The sequence below is a fragment of the Amaranthus tricolor genome, chromosome 3 (genome assembly GCF_026212465.1).
Source record: "Amaranthus tricolor cultivar Red isolate AtriRed21 chromosome 3, ASM2621246v1, whole genome shotgun sequence".
Classification (NCBI taxonomy): Eukaryota; Viridiplantae; Streptophyta; class Magnoliopsida; order Caryophyllales; family Amaranthaceae; genus Amaranthus; species Amaranthus tricolor.
The window spans coordinates 27,957,995-27,974,834 of NC_080049.1; the positions used below are offsets into that span (position 1 = coordinate 27,957,995).

Sequence of the window (16,840 nt, forward strand, 5' to 3'; positions counted from 1 at the left end):
AAATTATCACTCATACTTTCCATATTCAACTCCCCACATTTCAATAGTATTATTATTTATTTTTAATTTTATTTTTTTGCAATTTCGACTTATATATAAAGAATAATATAGACATTTTATTTCATTCTTCTTAAAACTTAATTTTTAAATATGTCATTTTCAAAATTTTTTATTTAATCGAAATAAAAATATAAATATACAATAAATTACATAAGTATTTTAATTCCAATTAAGATCCTCTGATCAAATCTCACATCGACTTTCTTCTCTCTGTATACTATCGAAAAAAGCAGAAGTAATAAATGCAAACTTTATTCGAACAAATCAGACGATGAGCAACAATTGTGCAACGAGGTAAAAAGCTTCTTTTTGGTATACGGATTTTGTTTCTAATAAACAAATAGTCCATTAATTATCATTTTAATTCCAACTAAGATCCTTTGATCCATAACATCATGGGTGGAAGGTAACTACCCAACCAATTAAATCAAGTTCTTTTTTTACACTTTACAGCAATACTAATAAAGTTTTAACGTTTAAGTGTTGTCACTTGTCTACTTGGACTACCTATTAGATCCATCTATGCTTCTTTGTACTACTGATTTTTTACAATGTCGTTTATAAAAATATTAACTTTTTGGTTGATTGTTGACAGAGATACGATAAAAACAAGTAAACAAAATAAATGTGATAATGAAGAGGGTGATTGATTGCGTAAATCATATTAAGAGATGGAATACGAAATCATATGGGTGTGCAAAACCAGATACCGAATCATGGCAACAATACGTTGAAGGTAGAAATGATTTTTAGTACTTCACCTACACTTGGGTATGCTATATTTGGGAATTGGGATCATGGCAACATCACCGCAAATGTGGGGACTGAGTATAGATTATGTTACAGGAACAAAAGGTGCAGTACCTTAAGTTTGGGGAAGTTTACTAATAAAGGGCTTGTATCTTCTGCACATTCTGGATTTTGAGTCCTATTGCACTCCGTTCCTGTGACGATTGAAGATGGAGAGGCAAATGGCATTCAGCGTCTCTAGTCCTTTCAACAGCACGCGCAACTTTTCCCTTTGTTTGTGGAAGTTGCATAATAAGGTCATTGAACGGCCAAGAAAACAAGAAACTACACGTGGGATCGAAGATCCCAACTAGCCGAAGATGATCTAGCCTCCAACGCAGTTGTGTCCTTGTCGTCTCTCATTGAGATAAAAAGGCAATGCATACAGTTGGAGAAACTGGGACAAAGATGAGGTTTACAAGTTCTTGGCTAGTTACTATGGGAAAACACTATCATGTGCCTATTGGTGCAGCCGTGCAGCACTCGCTAATGGTAATCCAAGCTGTCCATTTGGTGCACTGGCCTGCTATTGGCGTTCTCAGCAGAAGACTCGACAGTATAGACATCTACACTTACATTCTCCTTCTCTGTCGATTCTTCAAAGGGAGCACGGGTCCGCTACCCTATTCCCCCCGACCCTACCTTGTGCGGGATATTGGGTTGCTGACTTTGACTTTGACTTTGTCGATTTTCTATCTATTGTTATAGCCTTATAGGCTATTTTCATGTCATCTTCGACCTACCTCTTCTTCGTCTGAGCTCCTCAAAAGTTCTTGATTCCGCTAATCTGGTTGATGCGTCTTCTGATCATCGTCATACATGGCTCCGTGTGAAGAAAAAAAGCAAGATGAAAAGAGCGGGACAGGCAATCAATATTTACATTTCTTTTCATTTCTAACTGTACAAACAGATGAAAAGTTTGTAAAACCTATAAATAACATTTCCAGAAAACAAATAAAACATCAAGGAAAAATGAAAAATGAAAATTCCTCCAGACATCACCTCAACCATATTAGGTGGGAGCATCAGTCTTTTATACCTGTATTTCTATGGCCATACTTTTAACCTTAATTTCAACTACATATCTTTATATACACAATGTTCCCTTTTCCATATATCGGGCTTTTTACCTTAAATCGCTCAAATCTCATCATTGTACTCGGTAGGCTTAAATAATCACGATATTTGGATCACATGAGAAGGATTTTGTGGATCTTGGTTTTCATCGTCTTCTTCATCAGATGAAGGCTCGGATATACTTGTACTATGAGTTTCCTGAATGTTTGTTAAGATACGGGAAAATGAATAAATACTCGAAAAGAGAACTCCGCGATTATTTGAAACAACAAACTAGTGTGCGTAAATGAATGGATCTGATACTTACATCTTGGTTCCTTTGTCGTCTAATTCCAGTTACTGCCATCATGGTGACGTACACAAGCAGTAAAATTCCTACTATTCGCAATGCTGCCAGCTGGAACAAAACGAAACAAAACAAAACAAAACCGATTCAGAAAGAAATAATCTGGCTGTCGAACATTTACCCGTTACCATAAGTATTTTTCTTTGTGAAATTAGGCGGTATTTGGCAAATGGGAAATGAAATTGTTATACGTGCGATGCGACTTTGGGGCTAAAAAGTGTCTCATACATTGTTTGTTATGTTATACATCTAGTTATGAATTTGGGGTAACATAACGAACAAGGGATGAGACGTTACGTACCGCCCTTAAATCACTTTCCTAGGGGACATTGATCCAATTTAAGTCCCTTCCTTGGACACAAACGACCCTTTATAGCCCATTTCATTTTGATTATAATAGAGCCCATTTTCGGTCCTTACAAAGCCCTTCAAAAAACAACCCCTAGTTGGGACTTTCTTTTTCTGTATACCCGAGTCCCTCTAAACAAACACCCCTTAACACTTACCATGAATAGGGGAAGAACGAACTCGTTGGCACCACCAACCATGATAGGCAGAGTATGCCGTAAAATCAGTAGCCCAATAAACTGTATTCAAGTAAAATAACAGCAGATTGTCAGAAAAAATGAGGGTACAATTAGATTATACTCCACATAATATGATAAGGAAAGCTGAGATAAGAGTTCATACAATCACTGTTACTGTAAAACGGCATATGAAACTTCTAGAAGAAGGCTCTTCTAAGTCGGTGTCAAATAGATGATCGGAGGAAACTTCTTGTGTTAACTGTGACTCTGCTAGCTCTCTTCTGTTTATTTGCCAAGTTCTCCTGTAGAATGCACAATTATACTTTCGTGTTTGTGCATTCGATTGTGTATGGGATTCGTATTCATGCTAAACGAAAATAAGAATTACCTAAAGTTTAGAGGAATGCGCCCATATCGGAGTAGAGGTGGGGGTGCTGAATAGCCTGGTCCAAATACCTGCATTGGATAGAGACTACAGGTTCAGATATGTAGAGTACGACAACAGTGTCAGAGCCTTAATCCCGACAATATGGGAATTGGGAAATGAATGTGGAGCACCATGAAAAGAAATAAAAACAAGTAGGAAGTGAAAAAGTTAAGAAGATAACCTGGTGGCATATTTCACAAATGATATTGCCTTTTTCATTGCACCACCTTTGTACACATCTGCGATGAGCATACTGCAAAGATCATTGAATTTCTTTTAGCATATACTTGAACTAATCTACAGATGATACTAATCAGTTACAATAGTGACTGTACGATGCATAGTGTGAAAATTTGGTAACGGAAAGGTGATGTGATAACTGGAGTGATGCAGTCATCGTAACGCCTAAATATCGGCTGAATCGTAAGAATCCCTTGATATGGCCAAAACGTAGTTCATCGTGACATGGTTTTTACACCTTTACAACATAGGAGTGATGCAGTCATCGTAACGCCTAAATGCCGGTTGAATCATAAGATATCACTGTAACTTTGGGGTTCGTCGAGAACGGACAAGTACAAAGACAAACACCATTGAGGGAAAATAGCATAAGAATTTGAACAATCCTATTTTCGTTGTTGCAGTTGCTATTAGGTAGACACATACAACTATAACACTTCATTACCCAATGTCATTAATTGACTCCCATTCTCCCGGGGTTCAGGATCAGATGTAAGCAATTTTACCTTTGTTAGCAATAACAAAAAGGTTGTTTCCAAATTAATGATTCTTAAAAGAACACTTATCTAATTGAATAAGTATAAAACATATACATTCTTCTTAGTATAAATTTGTGAGAAGACAAACAAACCTTCAAGCTGCCACAACAAGAACAAGGAGTCTCCATATTAGAATCAAAATCCTCATCCTGGCATATTCTGCACTCTACTAACTTCCTTGGTGATGATAAATCTCCATTACCATCATCTTTTGGTATAAACAACTCAACATCCTTGCCTTCTTCTTCTTCTACCTGATTTATAATCCGGTTTCCATTCGCAATCGCCGCATGTATAGTTGATTCCGTAAGCAACCGATTCACCAATAGTGTAAAATGATCACCCATCTTCAGATGGAATCAAGTTTCACTACAGACCAGATTGGCAAAAACCAAATGATTTGGCTAAAAACACCTTCTACAACACCTGAAATAGTGAAATTCAATCCCTTGGTATTCAGTATCAATATAAGTAGCTAAGACAGGGAAATATATGACCTTTATGACTCTCAACAATCAAAAATTTGCCCAAACATGTCAACAAACCAACTCAACTAAAAACTTAAAGTCGTGGACTATCGGTAAAACCCCAAGATAGGTTATAAATTCCATCACGCCCCTCCCCTCTCATGATGAGATTCAAACAAGTGACCTTTCAGCACGTTGGCTTCAGACACCATGTCAAATAATTAACCCAACTAAAAGCTTAAATTTTACCGATGATATATTCTATACTCTATCAAAACATACTAGTATATTACTTTTCTCATGGATGAAATGCAAATATAATAGTGTCACAACAACAATACAACAATGATAAAGTCTAAACCCAAAAGATTGAGTCAGATAAACAAATCAATATCAGTTTCAATGATCATCCACTTGAATTTGTCGCATAGGAGTAAAAAAAAAAACTACCCAGTTATTATTTTGAATTTGTCGCATAGGAGTAAAAAAAAAATTACCCAGTTATTATTTTGTGTGGGATTAAAAAGTAATAACAAAAAGTAGTATAACTAACAATAACACAAATACCCATTTGATTTGGGGCCGAATTAAAACAAACTAAAACTGCAACTAACAATAACACAAAAACCCAGTTGTGATTTGGTGCCAAAATTGAATAACTACTATCCCTTGCCTGTAGAGGTTCTATCCCAAATCAAAAAAAAACTATCTAACATATGAAACAAGAACAGGGGAAAAGATCCCAATAGAAGAATCAGAAAATTGGAGGAATAAATAAAAACTGGTAATACAAAAGGGTAACAAAAAGGGCTTGATTAAAAGTCATCCACCTTTAAGAAAAAAGAGGAAAATTGATAAGTTATTCAGAATCAAACAGAAAAATTGGCAAAAACCCACTTGAAAAAAAGTGGCAGACAGAGAAAAAGGACCCCAAAAACACAGAAATGAAGATTTTTAATGTATTAAATTAAATATTAATTAAGAATAAAGAATAAAAAAGAAGGAAAACTTACAAGAATCTTAGTTGACGAAGATTGAAGAATAGAGAGAAAGATAAATAGAAGCAAGAGGTCGAGTAATAAGAGTATATTACGATAAAATTGTGCAAGCAACAATGGAATTAAAATACATATCCTTATTACAAAGCAACCAACCCATTCATTGTCTTCGTTTTATGCTTTCTTCTCTGATCTCACGTCATATTTAAACTTTTTGGGATTTGGGGTTTTTCCTTTTTTATTGAAATTTTTAATAACCCATAAAGACGAGACTGTTTTATGGTTAGACGACCTCAAAATCAAAAGGCCTAAACTAAAAATTTTTATTAATGTATTATTTAACCCAACTATGACATGTCTTAAGGTAAGATCGTCTTATATTTTATACTCTTTATGTTTTCTAATGTTCTTCCGTTTAGAATAATCTATTTTGGAGAGAAATATGATTAAGATTTTCAAGATATATATAGATGATAAAATATATATCTCGTTAAAATTCGTATGATGCGTATTTAGAGATATTAAAACTCGAAAGTTACTTTGCAAGGAGTAAATGGGAAGAAAAAAAAATGAAGAAAATATAATTTTAATTAAAATTAAATATACTGAATAATTATAATAATTAATTTAATGATTAAAAATAGAGGCAGGAAGTTGAGATTCTAACGCTGAATCTCAATCTCATTCTCCCACGACTCCCAGTTTTGTTGACCAATATTACATTATTATAACTGTTTAACCGTCATATCATATTTTGTACACGTGTCTGTAAGTGAGGTAAGGATGTTTTTTTCCCGCCAAGGAGTTGGGAATTAGGTTAAGGATGGGCAACTCCACTTCCTAAATTAACCTGTTTTTTTTCTTTGACTTTTTTCCATTTTTTAAGGCTTATTATATAGAGCATTTTTGCCCCTATTTGATTTGGTGGATCACCAATATATAACCAATTCCATCTAACTAGTGGACTAGTGGATATGTTAATATCATACCTCCCGGATATGAAATTTATGATAGCTTTTTATATTATATACACATTAAAAATATATTTAAATTGAGATCTCTTATTTGATTCGTTATAACATAAGATTTTATTAATATCTATTTTTTTATAATTTTTAATTATATATAATTATCAATATTAAATATTGAATTAGTACATTGACAAAGATAAAAAAAACTATGCGATAATTAAAATGAAACACAAAGAGTATCATATTCATATATATTAAATGTGATTGTTTATGATAATTTTTTAGATGATTTTATGTAAGTTGAGAAAATAAGAGAGTTAAATTAAATTGAAATTATAACATCTTTAAAAATATATCGTGATTCAATAGTTTCTACACATTATTTCATAGGAATTTATAATTTGATGTTGTTTGTTTGACAAAACAAACTAAAACTATTGGAGTTTAGAATTCCTAAAAAGTGTAACTTTCTACTCTCCTAACCCTAGGTATTAACTTATCATACTCATTAGTCACTACTCACCCATAGTAAAGTCCAATTTTTTTACTGATCTAATTGATTTTTTATTGAAATTAATTTTTAACTATTAAAAATGATTAAAATTTTATTTTTATTGTTTTGAACTGAATTTTAATTATAAATTATAAGAAATTTATAAAGATTAGAACTAATTTTTACTGATTAAAGTGATTTTACTTATAACCACAGCCAAAATTCCGATAAATTGTCCCTATAGCTGGAATTCTCAAAGGAATAGAAGAAACTGGACAATGTAAAACAATTTTTAGCAAGATGGACTAATAATACAAGCCTAGAAAGTTAGCTGCTTATAAAATTTTTGAAGATTTAAGATTAATGGAATTGTTATTTAACTAAATTTCAAGTACATGTATGGAAATTAGTTGTTGGTTGATTCAGTTAGTAGTATTTGATTTTTTGCTAATCGGTAAGCCAACAGTTTTGAAAATGTTTGGTGAAAATTATTTCTCAAGTTGAGGGACTATTTGGCCGCACATTCCTTTATGGGTATGAGTTGTCGCATTTCTTCCTTCCCTCCCCAGACCCTGATCATAGTTTTTATAAGCGGGATACACTGGGTATGATAATGATTATGATAATAAGTGACTTTTACTAATTTAATTAATTTTTACCGATTAAAATAGATTTTTATGAATTTTTTATATGTTTAAAGTAAATTAAATAAGTTTTACTTAAATTTCTATAGTATTGAAATTTCTTTTACTATGTTTGGATAGAGGAAAATAAAAGAAGGGAAAGATTTAACAGGATAAAAGATACATTGTTTGAATAATAAAAGGGAGGGAAGAGATCTGAAAGGAAGGGGCTTAGAGGGAAAATATGAACAAAAGGTATTAAAAATACAATCTCTCCTAAATTGAAAAGATTTAGAGAAAAAATATTTATTTTTCTTTCTTTTCTTTTTCCGTCCCTTCTAAACAAACAAGAAGCACTTTTCTTCTTTATCCCTCCCCTTCTTTTCCTTTCTTCCATTCTCTTTCCCTTTTTTTTTTTAATTCCTGATTAAAGATCCAAACATAATATTGGTAAAACAAAAAACAATTCCTACAAAATCTAATAAAGAAAATAAATTTCTAAAAATTAATAATTTCTACAGAAATTTACTTTTTTGGTCAAACAAACCACCTGAACAGATAATCCTTGGTGACAGTGAGACTGCATTGCAAGCAGGAGAATTTAAAAACGTATCTCTCGTCGACATTCTTGTAAGATTATTGACTATGCACTTACACTTGTACAATTTACAATGGCCAATGCCCAAAGCCCAATGGGGTCTCTCATTGTCATTTTCTTCTTACCAATTAAAAAACAAAGTCATTTTCCTCAACTAAATTATTGTAATTTTGCCATAAAAAATATATATTACTTCCAATATTGGATAAACATCCATAATAAGAGTCGTCGTAGTCATCATCATATCCAGTATATCCCCTCATAAAAACTATAATTACAAAATAGATAAACCAAGCTCATAAAAGGAAGCCATTTTCCACAATCAAGTTGTTTTGTGACTAGACAAAATCCACCCTTTGTCAAAAAATTAACACTTGTTATTTATTGTTAGTTCAACATATCAATTCAATAATTCCAAGTTCAAACTAAACTAATCAAATGCTTCAAACTTTTTTTTACCTGCGCCCAAATACCTTTTTTACGCAGTTCAATGTATTTGTCAGATTGTTTATATTTAGAGTTATACACAATTAAAACTCATGAAATTTCGATAACATGAAAATATGCGACAAGACGAATAAAACAATATCCCACATGACTATGTTTTTTCTCGTATAATAGCCGCAAAATGTAAAATATCATAGACTGATCAACAATACAAAACTTGATTTCGATGCAAGTAAAAAAACGGAGAAAGTACGTTACACTTAAACAACTAGTTTTGAGTCCTTGCCTCCTTGGCCACCCTATCCCAATTTGAAAGATCTATTCAAACCCATCGCTTATCCTATCTATAACCGTGAAGAAATCATATAGCTCATTTTCTAACTATATACGACTACATACTATACAATACGGTACATAATACAAACTCGTCGTACTAGTCCCAACAAACACTAGATGGTGTTTACGACCACTTCGTTTTCTCCATCATTATGTCGAACTAGACGGACAAAAAATCATATGATGTATTAACTATACTCCTGTATCCGGTACTACTCTAGCCGGAGAAGTGACCACAATCCTATCCCTATTTTCGGGGAAACTACTTTTTATTGATTGGGTTTTCACAAACGCTTCCTCCCTTTGGGGGCGGTTTTTATAGACTAACCAAAGAACGAGGCAGAGTATAACACCAGCTGAGATAAAACCCAAACCAACTATTACAATCACGAGGGAATGCTCCAAAGGAGGGCAGAATCTTACTGTAATTGTCATGAATGTGTCTCGCAAGAAATTGCAGTTCTGAAGATCGAGCATTGTGGGAGTGTAATGCAGCACTGCATAACTGGCATTTACTGCCAGCGCCAGTTGACCGTACACTTCTGGTGTCAACCTTCCGGGGCTTGTGCAATTTTTGTTATCCAAGAATGTCATACAAATGTATCTTGCCCACACCTGCATCACGGTCCAGGTCAGATTTTCGCGTTACTACAAGTAGGAAACTGATAAAATTAGCTCTTAAAACTATATGGAAACTATAACATTGCATGATCAGATAATCTCACATCACAGTCATCTGGCACCTATATTCTCACAAGTCACAAATGATTAGATGATCAATCACTACCTACTAGAATTCGTATTCATGATCAATCACCATGTCTTGTATGAGACCGTCATGAGACGAGTTCATATAATTAGTTCATTTTTTAAAAATGATCACTTGGAGACTATAAAAGTAATCACTTTAAGGTTATATGTGATCACTTTACATCAAGTGTACATTAGGCCAGCCCAATAAAAATAGTCTCACCGTGACGCTGTCTCATTTGAGAATATGTGAATTGCAATAGGAAAAAAAAAATAAATTGAAAACACAAGGGTCGGCATTTCTTTTGATTTGAAAATGTCCATTTCAGGTTTGTTAATTATTCAGTACATGTTGGTCGGGTCATACAGGCGTCCATTATTATACTTCTTAACGCCTGGGTGGGCATTTCTGTTCGGATAAGCTTTACTTGTTTGGATCTATGATGGGTAAAGCTTATCGTAATTTGTAATCCAACCTCAGGTCGCCTATATGGAAGGGCCAGATGTTTTAAGAGGTTCAAATGGTTGCAAGTTAACCAAAGGGAGGTACAAAGATGGGTAGAGTAGTGCAGATATCATGCAAGTCTTTTCTTAGATGAACATCGTCCCATTTTGTGCCGGCATCACAAGAATATCCCAAAAAGAAGGATCAAACATAGTGTAAAAAATGCGGTAATGGTCGCAATCGTGATATCGAAGCGCTGATGCGGTAACAGGAGTGATATAGTTATCATAGCGCTTAAATATCGGTCAAAAACATGAAGTAGTCCTTGATACGGACCAAAAAGCGGTGTTTTTACACCTTTACAACGCAAAAAATATCGGTTTGTTTATTTTAAAAACCTTTACACCGTGGCGATGCGATGTGGTGCATCCATTTTTTTACTCTATCGGATCAAAGATAAAAAAATAAAGTTACCAATAAGGATTCAATACGACTAAAAGAAATGAAATATACGCACCACAGAAGCATTTGTCAAAGACACCTCCTGAGATGAACACTCGCAATCTTGCATCTTATCATCAAAAGGGTAGCACAAAGGGGGCATTAAAGGTCCAGATTGATTGTAATAGAATTGATCAGATGGAGCCCGATCTGTGTTAGCTGCAGTGTATATATACGTATTGACGGTGTTTACAAGCATGCTAACAACTTTTCTACTTTCAAACGTCTCGTTGGTTGCTCTCTCATCATCACACGGAAGAATTTTGCTAAGCGCGGTCTCAGCTTGTGGGTTATCGACCCACTCTTTCATCGCCACACATGAGTCTGAAATAGCACTGCATCAAATAACACATTCATTTTAATAGAAGTATTAATTAACCAGCATCCCACAGTAGACAGAACAAAGTAAGACAACAAAAAATTATTATATGAACTAAAAAACGGGTCAAAGAGGATCAGGTTTAAACGGCCTTTGACCCACCCGGCCCGTTTAAATTTGACATGACCCGTCCCATTTAAATTTTGCCCTGACCTGGCCCGTTAAACACCTCTAACGACAATTCACAAGATGCGCATAAATTCTAATCACGAATAATTCTTACTGAACTTGAAGGAAATTTCATTAAAAAACTTACGAATTAAAAATTATAAAGTTCCACAAAGAGTCAAAGTAATCGCTATGAGTATCCATCCACTAAAAATGAATCTGCGTCCAGATAACCAACATAAGTAAATTTCGTGAAATGAACAAGGCAACTAACAAAGAACAAGCAAGAAAGAGAACGAATCTTGTTTTGATGCACGAAAAAAGAATTGGGGGAGCAAAAGCTTACATGTGAATCACATTTTGGCACCCAAGAATAGAAAGCACTGAAGAACAAAAACACAATAAGTCAACCCATAGCACAAAATGACCAGATCGTCAAGCGATTATCATTAATGGCATGAGTTTAATTCTGAACAAGAGAACATACCAATACCGACAACAGCCAAAACAAGCATTACCGAAGCTACAGTAATTAATGCTGATCTCTTGAAAAAAGGATGGATGATGAATCAGATCCAGTGAAACATAATTCGTTAGTTAGTTCGCTTTTTGGATTCACGATTCGCTCAAAATTGTTCAAAAATAGCCTAAATCTAGCCATAATTTGCATTTTTTCGATTCGCGATTCGCAAGGTGATTAGCGAATCATGTGACACTGATCAGAAAACATACATTGAAAAGTATAATTCAAGCAAGAGAGCTAATAAAGTGAACTAAAACGAGGAAGCTGAGTTTATACACAGTACTGAAGAGTTTCAGAACTTTTACAGAATTTTCATTGGTTTTATCGGTTAATGTCTCAGCACCGGAACTCAAGCGTGAACTTAGATCGTCAATCTCCTTCATGGTACTCTGCGGCAGATTGAATTGAGGAACATCAACAGCCTTTGCAATTGATAAGTAATCAGAAACATTTCTTAGTATTTGAGCTGTGTTGTCCGACTGATTTACAACATAATGCAGTGTGTGCAAGACTTCACTATGAAGGTCAAGTTGGCCAACCAATAAAAAAATACATCCCCATCTGCGTGTATTAAAGTAAATCAGTATAACACGGCTGAATCCAAAACAAGAAACATTCCAAAAGCTTGAAAGAAAACAACTCATGTGCTACTAATTCCGTTTCATTTTTTTGGTTACATTTGCTTTTTGCACACAATCCAAAGCATAATTTGAGTCTCAAAATCTAAATACACTTCATAAAAAATTATAAAAGTATATATTTTAAAATCTACTTCGAGATGAATCTACAAGATCCCACATGGATTTATTTTGCATTTTATATATCCATGAAAAAAAAAGATGTTTAAATTTCTTTTTCCTTGTATAGATTATTCCAAACGTAAACAACAAAGTGAAACGGAGGAAGTAGATATTTTTGCATAATACCAAAAGAAAAATAACACTCTAAATGGATAACACAATGAATTATTTCTCATTTATGCACAAACTAAAGTATAGATAAAGTACACACTACAACCCAGCCCAAATCTTCACTCATGAGTACAATTGAAGGCAAAACTATAGAGTACGATATTTAAAAATAAAACAGAAGTAACACATAAGAGTAACTTGCAACAACTAAGAGAAAGAGTCAGGGTGATTACATGGAAGTACTTGAAAAAAGTAATAACAGCACAACTCGTATCCTTTGCGCATACTTTGAACCTTTCCCTTTAAAGCTTATCCTCCATCCAAAACAATGGTGAATAAGAAGTGTTATATCGAAAGAGATCAACCATATGAGTGAGATGACGAAACCAACAACACCAGTAAATGCAACAGACTGCAGGACAGAGCCAGATCAGAAGGTTGTTAATGAAACTACATTAGAGCATCTTAAGCTTGACAAATTAAAGCCCCCAAAAAAATTAATTGCCTTATAATGGCATTTTCTCATTCAAGTTACAATTACTTTAAATTAGGTAATCTATTCATGATAATGCATATTTATGAATGAGACTGAACTGTTCTTAACATCATCATATCTTGATTCACACCATTATTTCAAGCAATAAAGACTTGCATATTCATCATATACTCATATGATTGAGGGATAACAATCATAGTTCACACTCCACTATGGGATTGATTCTTACCATTCTAATGATCTCACGTCATCAGTTTTTTTGTTCTTAAGAGTAATGTGGAATGAATTATACGAAAAAGTTAACCAAGTAATTATTTAATATCAACAAAACAAAGTTTCTTTATCTACTTAGTCCATGAAAATTCATCAGGTTTGTCGGTCAAGATTCAGGTCAAACTACATAGCAGATCTAAGCACACACAAGCCAAATTTATTATCATGTGCAACCCTGACTATATGCTAAAGCCCATTTGAAGGTATACTAAAATGCTTTTGGGGATGATGCCCAAAATTAAAATTGAATCTCATCTACATAACGGCCCTTTGTGGGCAGTTACAAAAACAATCTCACTTGAGAAAATCACACTCGATTACAAAATGTCACCAATATTCTAGTCCAAGAGTTAAGCAGCTATGTAATTTCTCATAGAAAAGTAAGCATTGTTACTTGTTAACAAGATTGATGGTTTGGGAAGGAAATTACAAGAAGCAATTACATACCCCGACCATCACTTATCACCCCTGCCCCATCCCCTCATACCCTACGAAACGGTTAAAGAAAACAAGGATCCAAGTTGGTTGAAAATAGATTATAATTTATAGCTTAACAAGTAAACTACTGCACCAAAGATTAGACTATGACATATACGAAAGTCTTTCACCAAATCTGAAAGCTGAAATGAGATCATAAGACACAATAACTAAACATGTTGCATATCAAAGGCAAACTACTTAGCAAACAACTAAAGCCATATTAAATTGTCATATTCACAGGAGAGGACCCAAAAAAAATGCATCTGAACTAAAAAAAGGATCAAGTCCCTTACAGCCCAGTAATGCTTATTTGAAATATCCCATCCATCATGATAAATCCTGAATCTTCGAAGAATATCAGGTCTTTTGGTTTGATTTCCAGCCAAGATCAGAGGAACCATAGGCTCATAGGATGCAGGAGCTGGTGCTTGGGCTTGACCTAAAATTCCATCATTTAATGAGCCTAAATTCTGGTTACCTGCATAATTAATAGACAGCCAATAAAAGGAAAGAGTAAGGCAAAAGCAGATTAGTTAGACACTTATAAATTTCCATATATCAAACCGAAGACAAATTAAATAATCATTGAATAAGAAAAAGTAGCATATACCAAATTAAGAAAATATGGGTATTTAAAAAACTAATTGGGCAAATGCATCAAAACCCAGTAATTAACAGAAACAATTGATAGCTCCCTTGATAGATACTCCTATTTTCTTACTAATTATAGTAAGTTGCTCTTTTTCACTTGCATTTTATTCTAACAAAATATTCCTCATAATTTTTTTTTCTTTTTATGACATAATTGGATAATTATATAATCCCATACGAAACAAAAATCAATACCCAGATACACATAGTTGATTATCCTGAAAAAAAAAAGGAATAAAAATTGTATTTCACTTTACTGTGAATTAAAATTAAATCCTAAGAAGTAATAATTTTTCTTTCTACAAAGAATGGAGAAAATTCAAGAAGTATTCTGGTAGTCACCAAATAAAGTAATCAGCATTGACCCAAAAAGGAGTAAAATGTTTTGAACAGCCAAGAACAAACAGGAAAATGCGTAGAAAATGTAATCCCATCAATGACTTAAAATTTGCAACAAAAAGAAGGAAGAAGAAAAGCTTTACCTAAGATGAAGTTGAGAGGATAAAGAGATTGTCGGTGACTGTGAGGGAAGGAAGCCGATACAAAAAGAGAGAAAAAACAGGTGATAGAAGTGAAGAGAAGGAAAGAAGGTGGGAAATTGGGAATGATTGGAGCATGTCAAGAAATTGGAGCGCAAAATTGGCAAGGATCATCAGATGAATGCTCCAGTAACGTCAGAAAATGTACTATATATAGTTACTCCCTTTAAAACAACCATTATGGAAATGGGTGTTTTGACATATGAGAATGGGTGTTTTGACATATGAGAACGAGGATTGTGAGACTTCAGATAGACTAAGAAATATATTTTATGTTTTTGTTTGACAAAAATTTTAGAATGGAAAGAGAAATAATTAAAAGAATATAAGAAAGAATCTTGTATATTTTTTTATGTAATTTATTATTGTTTTTGCTTCGAAAATATAAAATTTAATTATATTTTATTATTAATTCTTTTCAATTATTTAAAATAACTATAAAAAAATATTAATTATTTCCAATTTTTTATACTAGATTTTTTTGAAAACCTAAAATTATTGATAATAAATATAATTTGCTAACTTTTATGTACAGCCCTAAGGGCTATAAATATCATTACCCATAATTAAACTTAGTTACAAAGTTATAATTTATCTTTATTATATTTTTGTCCATTTTATTTCATTAATAGCAAAAGTGTCATTTTTAATAAATCTAAATCTCACCATAAATGTTTTCCTATTTCTAAGACATTAAAAGGTGAAACTTGGAGAGTTGTAATCCAAGTATAGGATCATGTTCATCTACAGAAGCACAACACTTAACTAGCTTAACTAGCTCAAGTGCAAAGGAGGATTTAATTGCTATTTTACATGGGCCTAGCACAACTGGACCAAGGCATAGTTTGCACATCATTCACCTGGACTCAATCAACATAGGGTGATCATCTACTTAAGAGACCAAGAATCAGAAGCCAAGGCCAAGTCTCATTCCTTAAACAATCAGCATGACTCTTTTATGAATAGTCAGCTCAAGCACTTACATGTAATAATAGTTAGTTAGGTTAGTTAAGTATCTTTTTTGGCTAATTGTAGGAAGGTGTTAAGAAGGCTGATATGGCACGCCTTCCTCCTATTAGGAACTTATAAATAAACCTCTCCTCTTATTTGTAAAGGCATGTTTTGATTTTTAATAAAAGTTTAGAGGTAATTCAGTTTAAGAATTCTCCAAGATTACAGTTGCTGATCATGTTTGTTGATCTGATTTTGTGAGTGAAACAAAATCTGATTTTTTATTGTTCATTCAATAATGAGGGGGTGAACCTTGATTGTGGATGAGGAAAGGGCCTCTTATGAGTGAAACAAGGTGTCTTTGTCCATTGTATCAACTACAATCAATCAAGATTGTAGGCTGTGTTCTGATTATCACCAAGAATTGGTGCACAGAAGGATTCTTCTGTGATTACAAGAGGGCTGCGTTGTGGCAAATCATCAACAACATCATTTGTCATATCATACTTGGATCAAGTTGAGACTTAAAAGTCTCGTGCTCATTCCCCATGATTATGAAGAAAGATGATAAACTATTTAATTCAAATTTCAATCCCAAAGTCTCAACTCAATTTCCACATGCCAAACACTTAGTGGAGTAGAGTAGAGGATGATGGTTATGAATTTGTGAATAGAAAATTATACTCCCTCCGTTCTTTTAAGTTCTTTCACCTTACTATAATGGGTAGTTTCATAAGTTTTTCCACTTTAGAATACTTTCTATTTTTGAAAAGTTTTTATCCCACTTTTACCCCTTAAAACCTTTCTTTTTCTTTTAATTTACCCCTTTTCTTTTATTTATAATTATTTTCTCTCTCATACTTTCAATACAATCATTACTTCACATTACTATTTA

The 16,840-nt window shown here is 33.4% G+C and overlaps 3 protein-coding genes across 3 annotated transcripts; all 3 read right to left on the bottom strand.

The window, feature by feature from the left end:
* Nucleotides 1–49: 49 nt before the first annotated feature.
* LOC130809401 (uncharacterized) lies at nt 50–5,655 on the bottom strand. Its single transcript, XM_057675169.1, has 8 exons — nt 5,486–5,655; nt 4,098–4,431; nt 3,408–3,479; nt 3,188–3,255; nt 2,963–3,101; nt 2,779–2,859; nt 2,234–2,323; nt 50–2,124 (listed from the first exon to the last, which is right to left on the bottom strand). The coding sequence occupies exons 2-8, from the start codon at nt 4,350–4,352 to the stop codon at nt 2,026–2,028; spliced, it is 804 nt and encodes a 267-aa protein (XP_057531152.1). The 5' UTR covers nt 4,353–4,431; nt 5,486–5,655; the 3' UTR covers nt 50–2,025.
* Nucleotides 5,656–8,178: 2,523 nt separating this feature from the next.
* On the bottom strand, nt 8,179–15,162 carry LOC130809402 (uncharacterized). The gene is made up of 8 exons (XM_057675170.1): nt 14,938–15,162; nt 14,098–14,282; nt 12,789–12,967; nt 11,609–12,205; nt 11,468–11,504; nt 11,270–11,340; nt 10,651–10,969; nt 8,179–9,553 (listed from the first exon to the last, which is right to left on the bottom strand). Exons 6-8 carry the CDS (start codon nt 11,323–11,325, stop codon nt 9,131–9,133), a joined length of 798 nt encoding a protein of 265 aa, XP_057531153.1. The 5' UTR covers nt 11,326–11,340; nt 11,468–11,504; nt 11,609–12,205; nt 12,789–12,967; nt 14,098–14,282; nt 14,938–15,162; the 3' UTR covers nt 8,179–9,130.
* LOC130808522 (uncharacterized) lies at nt 11,464–16,445 on the bottom strand. Its single transcript, XM_057673987.1, has 9 exons — nt 16,401–16,445; nt 16,258–16,322; nt 14,651–14,673; nt 14,098–14,282; nt 13,891–13,944; nt 12,843–12,967; nt 11,923–12,205; nt 11,609–11,666; nt 11,464–11,504 (listed from the first exon to the last, which is right to left on the bottom strand). Exons 1-9 carry the CDS (start codon nt 16,443–16,445, stop codon nt 11,464–11,466), a joined length of 879 nt encoding a protein of 292 aa, XP_057529970.1.
* Between the last annotated feature and the right edge of the window lie 395 nt (nt 16,446–16,840).

Excerpts from the sequence above, each read along its gene's own strand:
- LOC130808522 (XM_057673987.1), bottom strand. The coding sequence starts at position 16,445 with ATGACAAATGATGTTGTTGATGATTTGCCACAACGCAGCCCTCTT. Across the intron at positions 12,968-13,890 it reads ATAGTCTAATCTTTGGTGCA|TCTGTTGCATTTACTGGTGT; the intron begins GTAGTTTACTTG and ends TCTGTCCTGCAG. Across the intron at positions 11,667-11,922 it reads TTCTGAAACTCTTCAGTACT|AGATCAGCATTAATTACTGT; the intron begins GTGTATAAACTC and ends CCTTTTTTCAAG.
- LOC130809401 (XM_057675169.1), bottom strand. The coding sequence starts at position 4,352 with ATGGGTGATCATTTTACACTATTGGTGAATCGGTTGCTTACGGAATCA. Across the intron at positions 3,102-3,187 it reads CGCATTCCTCTAAACTTTAG|GAGAACTTGGCAAATAAACA; the intron begins GTAATTCTTATT and ends TGCATTCTACAG. Across the intron at positions 2,125-2,233 it reads GACGACAAAGGAACCAAGAT|GAAACTCATAGTACAAGTAT; the intron begins GTAAGTATCAGA and ends ACAAACATTCAG.
- LOC130809402 (XM_057675170.1), bottom strand. The coding sequence starts at position 11,325 with ATGGATACTCATAGCGATTACTTTGACTCTTTGTGGAACTTTATAATT. Across the intron at positions 10,970-11,269 it reads AACTTTATAATTTTTAATTC|TGCTATTTCAGACTCATGTG; the intron begins GTAAGTTTTTTA and ends TATTTGATGCAG. Across the intron at positions 9,554-10,650 it reads CTTTGACAAATGCTTCTGTG|GTGTGGGCAAGATACATTTG; the intron begins GTGCGTATATTT and ends ACCGTGATGCAG.